This window comes from Maniola hyperantus, chromosome 22 (genome assembly GCF_902806685.2).
Source record: "Maniola hyperantus chromosome 22, iAphHyp1.2, whole genome shotgun sequence".
Taxonomy (NCBI): Eukaryota; Metazoa; Arthropoda; class Insecta; order Lepidoptera; family Nymphalidae; genus Maniola; species Maniola hyperantus.
The window spans coordinates 7,061,576-7,074,777 of NC_048557.2; the positions used below are offsets into that span (position 1 = coordinate 7,061,576).

The 13,202-nt window shown below is 38.0% G+C and overlaps 1 protein-coding gene across 3 annotated transcripts in view; it reads left to right on the forward strand.

Annotated features, from left to right (window-relative positions):
- The window catches only part of LOC117992986 (torso-like protein), a 69,336-nt gene extending 58,205 nt beyond the window's left edge, over nt 1-11,131 (forward strand). The window contains exons 4-8 of one of the 3 annotated variants that reach the window (XM_069506266.1): nt 4,120-4,242; nt 4,699-4,873; nt 6,989-7,123; nt 8,839-8,973; nt 9,496-11,131. In XM_069506266.1, coding sequence (XP_069362367.1) covers nt 4,120-4,242; nt 4,699-4,873; nt 6,989-7,123; nt 8,839-8,973; nt 9,496-9,756 — 829 coding nt within the window. In that variant the 3' untranslated portion in view covers nt 9,757-11,131. The remainder of the gene's footprint in view (nt 1-4,119; nt 4,243-4,698; nt 4,874-6,988; nt 7,124-8,838; nt 8,974-9,495) is intronic. The other 2 variants (XM_034980731.2, XM_034980730.2) reach the window with 2 other exon arrangements.
- The last annotated feature ends 2,071 nt before the right edge of the window (nt 11,132-13,202 follow it).

Here is a 13,202-nt window from a genome sequence, read left to right on the forward strand (position 1 = left end):
TTCTCCCCGTTCTTCCTTGTCCACGCTAGAGAACCGGTTTTAAATGGTTCCTTCTATAAGGACACGGATAAGGAGTACGAGGCCGGAATTCCAAGGGAGGAATACGCAGGAAAGTTTGGAACTTTGGAGGACATATTTGGTCAGGTTAGGAGAAATTTGTTTCAGGCTCATGCAGAGTATGCAACGCATTACAACTTAAGGCGTAGGTCTGCAAGCTATTCTGTTGGGGACATAGTGTGGAAAAAGACCTATCCACAAAGCGACGCTACAAATTTTTTCGCAGCTAAGCTGGCACCTAAGTATGAAAAGTGCAGGGTTGTCAAGGTTTTGTCACCTTTGGTTTACGAACTAGTTAGAGTAGCTGACAACCACCCAATAGGCACTTGGCATATTAAGGATATTAAGAAGTAGATATTTGCCATTACTTAGTTTGGTCTAAACTGTTTGAATATTTAAGTTATCAATATTCAATTAGGAATTTGTATGAGTGTAGTGATGTTCTGAATTAACAGTTACATTACCATGGTTCAGTTGAGGATGAATGTAGTGGATGTATGTAGGGATGAATATGTGATGATTGGAATGCTTGTGGTAGACCAACCGGTAGAGAAAGTAAAAATGCAAATATCGTACTTTGGGGATAACGAAAAGGGGGGGTTTTGTGTTTTGTTTTCGTTTTCCTTCTAGATAATGGATCATTTCTGTTATTTTTCCGATTCTGTTCCGAGATCTATTTTCTAGGAGAGTTATTTCGTTTTTTTTTCTCATATTCCGATTTTGATTCGGTTTTATTTTTCCGAATGGGATAGAGAACGGTTGCCATATCAGATGGACCCGTTCACAACCAGATTTTCCGTATTTGTTGAGTAACAAATATTACGATGGTAGTTTAAAAGAGTGAACCACCGTAGGCCTAGACGCATTCTATCAGTCAGCTGAAGAATGATGCCAAGATGTTTCCACTCAAGTGTCTTAGACACCATGAAGTTTTTTTGTATATATTCTTTTTAGAAGTTAGGGTTGTGTAGTTAAGTATAATGTATAAAACCTTACACTGTTTTCAGTATATTTATTTTGTTAGACAATTTTCCTTGTTAGTAGTAGATGTGCGTTCACGCGTAACTTCTGTGTTTTTTTTTGTTTGTTTCAGGCAAATTGTTAGTAGTTGTTGGATGACGCTGAGGGCAGCGTGGTTCAACCTGTTGAACCTTTTCGTAGGAGGGGAAGTATTGTGACGTTGTAAATTTTGAACTACTAACTAGCGTTTCGTTTTTAATAAAAATCAATTTTGTTCAAAGTATGTTGGTGCCACCTAGCATCAAGGTGCAGAACTACGCGTGGGTCGATGTTCAGAGTTCATTCGAGCCACAATAGATGGCGTTTGCTTCGTTGTCAATTGTCGTAAAAATAAAACAAAATAATTAAATAAAACCATAATATCATTTGTTTATTGTTAAGTCATTAACAAAACGGTTCTTATAATATATCCTTAGGTTCCGCAAATATTCAAAATGAATTGGCTTCATGATCAAACTAAATGAGAGCGGCCACACTCGGGTTGCGTCTGGCAACACCGATGGGTGAGATTTAGAATTTTTCTGGAGTCAACATGTGAAGACGAATTTTTTCGTTCCAGGAAAATCTCACTCTTTTTCGCCCATGGCTTCGCCTGGGAAAATACAATAGTTATAAATTTAGTCATCCTAACGTATTTCAATGTTTCATCAATTATGGTGAGTGAAAAATCAAGTAATGTGGATTCGACAAAATGGCGGTTTGGTTAGAGAAAATCCTAATTTCATGATTTCCCTTTCAGTTCCAGTTATTTTACCTTCCCAAATAAATGAGGATAATGGGTTGTGGGTGGACTCCTGAAAACCATTGGTGGCCAGGAGTTCAATAGGTGAGTTGTGTTTGATCGGGAAAATTCCACGTGTCGAAATTTTCACACAGCACAAATTATAATCTTGTTTTTTCTTTGTTGCAGGGTTTCCGTTTAGTTTCCGTTTTTAGTTTTCGGTTTTCCGTTTTTCGCTTTCGTTTTCCGTATTTATTTCTTTTGCACATTCACGTTGGCAACTTAATTCTATGGATAAGACTTGGTGAAAATCTTTGTAATGAAACATTTCGGTTGTGAAGAATCAAGTTAAATCGAGTTTTGGGAGCTTGGCCGATGCCGTCCAGCTACCTTGCACTCTTCGCACCTACAAGTAAGCAAATGTTTGTATCCTGGAACAGTTTAGTGAACCTTCTTAGTGTATGTGTACAGTAAGAACCCTGTCTTTACTACTGAGCTTTTATTTTGAAACAATTTTATGAATTTTACTGTGTCATTGTCTATTCCATGCCAATGGCATCTTAAATTTAAAACATAGATTTTATGTACTATCTACCTAAGGCATTCTAATGTATCTAAATTAAGTCTTGGCATTAAGCTAGTATAACTAAGCATTATTAGCCATCATTATGTATTAAGCGACCCCGGTAAAAGTTACATTAAAAACAATTTTGCCTAACATCTAGCAAATTTCATTTATAACACCTCATATACATTACAAGGGAGTCGACGGCTAGCTTCTATTCTTTACTAGGTAGATAGATCAAGTAAAGTAAATTATTTTTTTCCTCTAATCTTTGTAAGGTGGTAGATTATTCCGTATCCGGGTATATTTCCATTCCGCCCAATTTACCACCCTTACAACATCGACCTTCGTTACGTCGGCAGTCGACACCGAGCGTCGTTACCTCGACAATCGACATCGACCTTCGTTACGTAGGCAGACGACACCGACCTTCGTTACCTCGACAGTCGACATCGACCTTCGTTACCTCGATAGTCGACATCGATCATCGTTACCTCGACAGTCGACCTCGAGCTTCGTTACCTCGACAATCGACATCGTCCTTCGTTACGTCGGCAGTCGACACCGAGCGTCGTTACCTCGACAATCGACATCGACCTTCGTTACGTAAGCAGACGACACCCACCTTCGTTACCTCGACAGTCGACATCGACCTTCGTTACCTCGATAGTCGACATCGATCATCGTTACCTCGACAGTCGACCTCGAGCTTCGTTACCTCGACAGTCGACATCGACTTTCGTTACCTCGATAGTCGACCTCGAGCTTCGTTACCTCGACAATCGACATCGTCCTTCGTTACGTCGGCAGTCGACACCGAGCGTCGTTACCTCGACAATTGACATCGACCTTCGTTACCTCGATAGTCGACATTGATCATCGTTACCTCGACAGTCGACCTCGAGCTTTGTTACCTCGACAGTCGACCTCGAGCTTCGATACCTCGACAGTCAACATCGACTTTCGTTACCTCGGCAGTCGACACCGAGCGTCGTTACCTCGACAATCGACATCGACCTTCGTTACGTAGGCAGACGACACCGACCTTCGTTACCTCGACAGTCGACATCGACCTTCGTTACCTCGATAGTCGACATCGATCATCGTTACCTCGACAGTCGACCTCGAGCTTCGTTACCTCGACAGTCGACATCGACTTTCGTTACCTCGATAGTCGACCTCGAGCTTCGTTACCTCGACAATCGACATCGTCCTTCGTTACGTCGGCAGTCGACACCGAGCGTCGTTACCTCGACAATTGACATCGACCTTCGTTACCTCGATAGTCGACATTGATCATCGTTACCTCGACAGTCGACCTCGAGCTTTGTTACCTCGACAGTCGACATCGACTTTCGTTACCTGGACAGTCGACACCGAGTGTCATTACCTCGACAGTCGACCTCGAGCTTCGTTACCTCGATCGACATCGTCCTTCGTTACGTCGGCAGTCGACACCGAGCGTCGTTACCTCGACAATCGACATCGACCTTCGTTACGTAAGCAGACGACACCCACCTTCGTTACCTCGACAGTCGACATCGACCTTCGTTACCTCGATAGTCGACATCGATCATCGTTACCTCGACAGTCGACCTCGAGCTTCGATACCTCGACAGTCAACATCGACTTTCGTTACCTCGGCAGTCGACACCGAGCGTCGTTACCTCCACAGTTGACTTCGAGCTTCGTTACCTCGACAATCGACATCGACTTTTGTTACTGTGTACCTACACTGTGTTTGCCTGAATTTCAGGTTAGAGCGACCATGGCGGGCTTTCACGGCGGGCTGGCCTACGGATATAATGGCCCGCAATCTCGGCATCAACTCCTCCTTTATCAATGGAGACCACTGCTATGTTCTCGTGAGGGTATCTAGGTACGTTATTTTTTGTAATACTTTCAGTTGATCAATCTAATATCCACGTCATTCTTGGTGCAAAAAGTCTAATGTACCTACCTAACTTAAATGTTTACGAAGTTTTTAGTTTTTTTCATCCCGCAGAAATCCTGTGCTTTACTAGGACATAAAGTAGTAGTCCGGTCTTTCGGAGATAAGTCCGGACAGACAAACATACAAAATTTAATTTAATTTAATTTAATTCATTTATTTACTTTCTTTACTACATACTAAAAACATTTTAAAAACAAAGCAATCTTAGATGTTCTCCAGATAACCCATAATAATTAACGTTAAATTTACTATTAATGTTAATGTTAAGAAACCACAGACAAACCCAACAATTAGTGTGGATTTGCGAGTATCTACTTATGTACTTATGTAGATCAAAGTTAGCTATATTTACTGATTAATTATTTTGTTTCTCAATTCCAGGTTCAGAGAAACAGCAAAACTAAAAGACCTACCCACAAACATAGCAGTAGAAGACGTAGTATACGAAGCGATAGACGAGACCTCTTTAGGAGACACAGTATCCATAGCAGACTTCGTGCGCAAATACGGCTCGCACTACATAGCATCGTACATCACGGGTAACTCGCTATACCAGGTGAGGGTAGTTAGGGATTTTATTCTCACACTAATGACTATACACGATTTCTTTAAGATTGTTTTCCGTTTTTCAATATAACCAAAATATTTTCTAATGTTTGCAAAGCCAAGAGATTTGTATTTTTTTGTATTAAAAATTAATCTTGTTTAAAATTTTGCAGCCGGGTTCCTATTTCTTGTTAGGTAGTATAAAAATGATATCTACACAATTTAAAAAGGAAAACGTGCAAAATCACGTGAGAAACAGTTGTTAGCACCAACGTGACCTTGTTTACAATACACGCGGGTAGTTTGTAAAACATTTCCGTCTTCGTTTCACATATCACGTGAAAACGGAATACGTTTAGCTACTTATATTACACAGTTCTTTATCTTTGATATATTGTCATTGTTCATTGATTTTTATCTATGAGTAGATAAGTACTCAGTAAAAATTGCAATATACAGGTACTGATGATTACTGATAATATGATACCACAAATAAAATATAAAAAAATCTATATTTTGTAAATGTTCACGATATATTGCAAATAAAACATCTGACTGACGCTAGAGGTCAACGTATGTTGCGGAAATAGGCTACTCGGAGTCAATGCCGCATCGTAGGTGGGGAATTGACCCAAGTTTTGCACGCTCTACATTACGGGTTTGAAAAATACTAAATCACTAAAACTGAGGCAAGTGGTTATTGGTATTGGATTGTACTTAGGTAGTATAACAATAACACAACAGTTTTGCTAGCGTTCTGGTTACACACCAGTACTTTCCCGGTATATGAGCCCGCAAAAAATAATTTGCTTTATTTACGTCAGGTTGGCTACCTCACCGGGATTTGGAATAGGTACAATTTTTTTATTTTTTTGAAAGAACTGGTCACGTTAAATATGACAAATATTTCCCATTGCATTTCCAAATAAGCGTAAATGTTGTCATAAGAGTTGGTAGGTATGGCAATAGTGCAACGAGTAGGGTCTGCGGTCACTGGGGTTTGAAGTTTGCGGTTTTCCCTGACCCTGAGCGTTGCACAAGGCTTGGAGTTAGGTGTTAATCAATTAACTATTAGGCAAGTATTTATCTAATCTAGACACTCATGTAGGTATATATAGAATCGCATGAGAAACAACGCGAAAGCCAATGTGACGTTGTTTACAAAGTGGCCGACAGTTTACGAAACTTTGTCACGTTTACACTTTACTTGATATTGAAATTATACTGAATACTGATATTATGCCTTGAGTCATCTAAGTAATAAGGTAATATCAAACGCAACGAATGGGTCACTCCAATAATTTCTACAAGCCGACTGCATAGTGTTCGTGTGCATATTGGGCCGGCCTTACACGGGCAGCTCAAGCAGTCATTGTCAACAGCTTGAAGCTGCCATTGATAACTGCTGCAGCAATGGGTTTCAACTGCAACTAGCCAGGCGGGCGGGAGGCGCGCGCGACGCGTGTGGAGAGGGTAATTGCGCGAAAGCAGTCGACAGTTTGAGAAGTCAGTGTATGCCTAGCAACTGCTTGACCGCACGATGAAATTTCTTCGTGCTGCTGACCGCTCGGAGCAGTTGCAGCTGTTCGCTGACGCAGTTATGTCCAATGCAATAGAACTGCATCTCAACTGCACCTTTGCAGTCGGCTTGCAGACCAAATGCAGACCTTCTGTCATGACATTATGATCAGGTATTCGTGTTCTCGTGGGGCGAGTATTTGCGCGTGAAGGCGCGTGACGTGGTCACTTACAGTACGCGGGCGAAAGTAATGTACATCGGCCTTTAGAATGACATTTTGGCTTTTAGAGCATTGTCTCTGTCACTCATACCTATATGATGTTATGTCGGTTTCATCGACAGGGACAGCGCTCTACAAATCTGCTATCTCCTTCTTCGATCTACATTACTTTCGGCCACGTACTGTAGCTGGTTTACTATACGCAGTCGACCTGGATTCTACAGGCCTCCTAGTCGGAAAATCCGGGCTCGACGGGTGATGATGGTGAAGAAATAATTTATTTTGCATGCAGTATCCCTATTTAGCAAGTCATCTTGCTGACTGTTTGTCATGATTCATGCGTCATGACTCGTGAGTCATGACGCATGACACTAAGTGTGACCCAGGTTTTCGTGTTCTCGCGGGGCGTGTACATGCGCGTGAAAGAGCGCGTAAAGGCACACGGCGTGGCCGACATCCCGCCGGACGAGATGAACAACTACTTCTCGCCGCTGTTCGCCGAGCATGTTGGCGTGATCAAGGTTTGGATCGTTGCTCGTCTGTGGATTGGTTCTGTTTGCTTTATAGGGTCTAGGGTTCCGTATCTTCAGAGAAATAAAGCAACCCTTATTAGATCATTTCGTTGTATGTCTGTCTGTCAAAACGTCAAGGAAATGAAAAGCTATACTTTCCGTTAACCTTGAATCATAAAAGGTAGTAATGTTTTTAGCACAAGTACTTAAAGGGAAAAATCCGGAAACCGTGATTTTGTTCGACATGTCAGAAAAAAAATTAAAAAGTGTTATTTCTTGTGCAATAGTACGAGTCCGACTCGCACTTGCTCGGTGTTTTTAAGGATGCGTAGCTCAAAAGGAATTTCACAGTCGCCAATCTTAATGGCCGTGTTAAGGACCCATAATATGAAAAAATTTGCAACTTTTGAAAGATTTTTATTTTAAAACTATATCTAGGTACCTACTATAACTTTGATATTTCAACATGTGCTTTTTGGGGTCTTTGAACAGAAATCGCGTCGAAATAGAAACATGATTGGATATCGTCTAGAAAAAAAACCGAAAACTGCTTCATATATCTAGTTCTAATTTTAAACGGAATTTATTCTGTAGTCTTTTTTATTATGTGATCAATTACAATTTCCAAAATACGTACCTATTGAAATTACTTTTCGTTTATAACAAAGTTCAATTTTAAAACGATTTACCTAGGTACTCAGATTTATCATGTTGCTGCCAACATTTCTATAATGTCATCTGTTTCTTGTACACTACAGTGAATAAATCTATCTTTTTCGCATTTTTAATTCGTTATGGCCCCGTTTCGATGCGTAGTTATTAGTGAAACATAGCCCCCTGCACCTAACTATGAGCAAGTTAAAGCTCGTTTATTGGTTGGTTGTACTCACTGCGTAGTTCAGAGCGGTCATAAAGATTGACGAGGGCAATACTATCGTCGTGAATTTTAAAAAAATGTCACCCAGGTTGTATTTTTTCAATCATATTCAAACAGAACCAAGTCTGCTAGGAAGTACCTAACTAAGTTTCATCTAAACAGATGACATTTAGGTGGATACCGAGTATTTTCATGAAAGCTTTTACAGAAATCAATTTTTTTTTTTTAAACTTCCCAGCTTCTCCGACAAACTTGCTTTTAATAAGTTTGTAAAGAATTAAATTAGGTACTTAGAATGATTATTCTAGGTAATTTACCTACTTAGAATAATCCGGGGTCATATAAGTAGATTTTTTTATTATCTTAAACCTCCAGTGTCCAGATTTAAAAAATCTCGTTCAAAATGCTAAGTTGTAGCGCAATGATAAGTCTTAATTTAAAAAATCCATTGGTTTTCTAAAAGCTTTCCATCTTCTTTACTATTTCTATTCACGATCATTGACGACTTCACATCATTTGTGCATGAACATTTTTGCATCTTGTACATTCAAATTATTTCAAAGCACATTCACTGTATCATTGGTTACAAATCATATGTTTCCAAATTACTTAAGTAAATCAATTTCGTATAAAATAATTATTATTTTAGAACACTAAAAATTAATTATCTTACAAAAGTCAAAGTTTCGTATTAAGAAATAGAAAAGAGGTTGTACCTTCGATCCATCGTTGACCGCCAAGCATGTGCGTGCACGCCCTAACAGAATATGAATAAAAAAAGAAACAAGCCCCATTTTTAAACATCTAAAAAATAAAATCGTGAATCTTGTCTATGCTCTCACTCCAGGTGTTTGTGTTCTCTAGAACCGCATACTCTATGATCAAAGAAAGGCTTAAAAGCAAGGGAGTGGCAGATATCACTGCTAAGGAGTTGGAAGGGTACTTTTCACCCTGGCAGGCCAAGCATATTGGACAAATTAAGGTAAAAACAATCTTATCCCACTTGTATTAGAGTTCAAAAGTTATAAATACCTATAACAACATTTTTTTAAGAAAAGGAAATTCTTTATTGACTTTGCCATAAAAAGAGAAAGTAAAAGGGTGACGCACAAGTATACAAATCATGCCCGTCGTATATATTTTTTATTTATTAAAAATATGTTTTATATTCATATGCAGGCATGTCATTAGTATCAAATTCATGAATTACCTACTTCTATTACTCATTAAAAATTCATTTTTCATGAAATCTTTGAACATTTCATCCTGTGACAAACTTTTTTCTTCAATACATAATTATACGTTTCATCTCTTTATTTTTAAGCATAAGCTCTCTAATGAAAAAAATAAACTTGATTCCGCTAGTGAGATAAATTAGAGAGAATATTATTTTTTGCATAAGATTTACAAAATTTAGAAAATTGTTAGGTATCAAAATATGTTCTTTTATTTGAATAAATCTTCAAGTCAAGTTACTTATCTATATTTTTTTCTAAATTTTCAGGTGGCCAGTGGTAACAAAACTGTAGAAAGTTGGGCGATGAAACGCCTGAGGGTACACTACTACATATTCTCGTACCCAAGTTTACTGAAACTACACGGGGAACCGACTCTACTGAGAAACTTAGACTCTTTACTAGGAAATGAAGCTTTATTACAATTAGAATTAAAGACATTATCGCCTGCATTCAAAGATGCGAAGAAAAAAAAGTGGTTCGAGGAAGTGATAGACAATTATTTAAAGTTATGGGAGAGTAATATGTGATAATGGTTATAGAACACAGAAATCAAAATAAGTATAGAACTGTTAAAGGAGCATAAAATTGTCGTCGCACTGATCTGTAGTGTTTCACCCTTGCACGTTATTGTAGAAACAGAATATTTAAATATTCCAAATCAAAGTCAATTAATTATATCTCTAGAGATATTTTTGAAATAAAACTCGATGTCCCTGCTGTCTACATAAAAGACAGCAGATAACATTTCTATAACCTTATTTTAGAATTCTGTGTTATAGACCAATTAGCCTAGAACTTGACGTGAAAGTGACTTTTTATCACGGTAACAAAATGTCACTAGAGTGATGCTAGGCTTAGGTAATTTAAACAATTGTTTCTGAATTTTGTAAAAGACAATGAGTGAAAGTAAAATTGTGCAGGGTACCTAGTTACATAAAAAATTGCAATCAAAATCACATTTGGAATTGAATGATTGAAAAACCAATAAATTGATTATATTGAGGAATTGACAGGTACCTAGTCTAATCAAAAAAGACGAAAAGACGATTTTTTACAAAGAATTTAGAGCAGTAGTTTTAGATTTGTATGTAAAGTATTTATATTTTTTCATTAATTATTAAATAAATGTGATATATTTTATAGAATTAATAGGTTTTTACAAAAATACAAATGGATAAGTATATTTTTAGAGTATTTTTCAATAAGTAGGTATCTCAATTAATTAGTATGGAACCAATTTGATTATTTAAATAAGTATAACTGAAGATCTACGAAACTATTAATTTTATTTTGAAAAAAAAAATGTTTCATGAAATATTTTTTCTTTCTGAAACACCAATAGTAAAATGGACTTTATCATATTATTATAGGTACAATTTTATTTGTTGATTATATCTAACATGCAAGCAAGTGGATAAATAAAAAAATTGATACTATCAATATTCAACTCTTCAGAGTTGAAACCCTAATTTCAATATCTCCCCTCCTCTCCTAATCTTCAATCTCAATTCATAACGTTATTGCATTTGTAGTTTTCAAAATAAAATTTCTAAAATTCACATTTTTTATATGGGCCCTTAATTGAAACGCCACGGCCGCCGTGAGATTGGAATCAAATAATTATAATATCTAGCTATCTTAGGTGTTTAAGCTTCATTTTCCTATGTAAGAAAATTAAGCTGAACACCTAAGACCATTTTATTTAAAAAAACATGTACACCGATTTTCTTCATGAATTTTAATTTATGTGCAATAATTTTAATGTAATTTTTATTATAATGTACAAATAACAATGCGGGAACAAACGTGTGAATGCATTTATAATTTTATACACAATCGATAAACTATGTAAATATTACAGGAATTAAGTTATGAAATAAAATCGATCTGTGACTGAATGAACTACCTAGTTTTATTTTCTTTCACGACCTCAACCATCAGTACGCGTCAGCTCGAGATGGCAATCGGGGATGGAACGCTCCGCACACCCGCACAGCCCTCGCGCTAACCCGCTGTGGGCGAGCGCGGGTGGCGTGCCTGCCTGCCCCGATTGCCATCTCGACCTGTCGTGGAATTGCATCCATGGAACTATTAATCAGCTTAGGTAGGTAGCTTATGTGATTGCATCCTTAGCTATTGGGAAGCTTTTTTTCATTTAAGTTAGCCCTTGACTGCGATTTCACCTTTTGGTAAGTGACAGTCTAAGATAGAAGCGGACTAACTTGGAACGGGCATGACAGTTTTATTAAACCCATACCCAAAGGTTTCTACACGTCATCGTACCGGAACGCTAAATCGCTTGCAGGCACAAGCACTGCTTTGTCGATGGGTTGGTAACTAGCCACAGCCGTAGCCTCCCACCAGACTAAACCAGAGACAATTTAGAAATTTAAAATTCCCAACTTACCCACTTAGATATTATACCTACCATTGTGATTGTAATGTAAAACAGTTGTAATTCTCGATATTTAAGTGAACTATTGTGTCCTTTATTGAGAAATAAATGTCTTTATTTTGTTGTGTTTTTTGTTTTGTTTATGTACGTTTGTCTGGTGTTGTTCTGTTTTGTACTGTGCGCTATGGTCCCAAATAAAAGGTTATTTATTTATTTAAACCGAAATGGCCTCTGCCGGGAATCGAACCTGGGACCTGCCACTTATAAGACCACAGTGCTCAACACTGCGCCCGCCAGTGAGGTCTTAAAACCTAATTTAGCAATTAATAATTATATTAAAGTGAACAATTTTCTCGGTAATCCTGAGATGAACTCTATGTTAGCTTACCCCAATTTATTTGGAACATCCGTCTCTTCAGCCTGGGCTTGTGATGAAACGAGGTCATTGCCTGAATCACTGACTTATCACAAGCAAACCCTAATGCCCGATAGTGTGTCGTTCAACTTTATCCAAAATATTTGCTATCTACTAAGCAATAGGCATAGTTTACTTGCTCATACAAAAATCTAGTTGGATCACGATGAGATGGAATAGACGCGCGGTAAAGTGTGATAAAATATCAGTCACACACGCAGGGTTCCGTACAAGAATCATCGTTTAAGAAATAACACTTTTTGATACTTTTTAATTTTCATGGCGGCAAATTTTGAAATTTTTATTAATTTTGTTGTCATAGCGGCAACAGAAATACACATTCTGTAAAAAATTTCAACTCTCTACCTAGTACGGTTCACGAGATACAGGCTACAGCCCGCTGACAGACAGACGAACGGACAGCGGAGGCTTAGTAGGTCCCGTTGGCACCCTTCGGGCGGTGCTGCACTCATCCGATCCGAGTCTGAGAAAATACGTTCCGAAATCCGAAGTAGTCATAGAACTATTTGTATGGTAGCCTATGACATAAATTATGACGTAGGTAAATATTTTTTGTAACCGTATTTTCACGGATTCGGATCGGATGAGTGCATGATAGCTCTTTGGGTACGGAACCCTAAAAAGAGTATGCGCACTTCATAAAGTCACAATTATACCTACCTACTTAATTATAATAAATTCACGCGAAAGTTCGCGGGGTTATCTCAAAACGTGGCAACATCTAACCGCTATGGACCTTGATTTTTTTATTAGTTTGGCTTTATTAAATGGAACATTTTGTACTTACAATCGTGATTAGACAAGGCTTTGACACATTTTTCATATAATAGAGGGCCATACTTATTTTTAACGAATACAATTAAAGAATAATTAAGATACTTAGTCAGATCTTTTAAGTACCTATCTAAAGTAGGTACGCTAGAGGTCGAAATGGTAATCGGGGAGGGAACGCCATGCACACCCGCCTCATACTCCGATTGCCATCTCAACCTGTCGCGGACTATTCCTATTAATTACCTATGTAATTAAACTCCCATACTTCTTCCAGATTAGCCCGCTTCCATCTTAGACTGCATCACCACTTACCATCAGGTGAGATTGCAGTCAAGGACTAACTTGTATCTGAATAAAAAATAGATGTT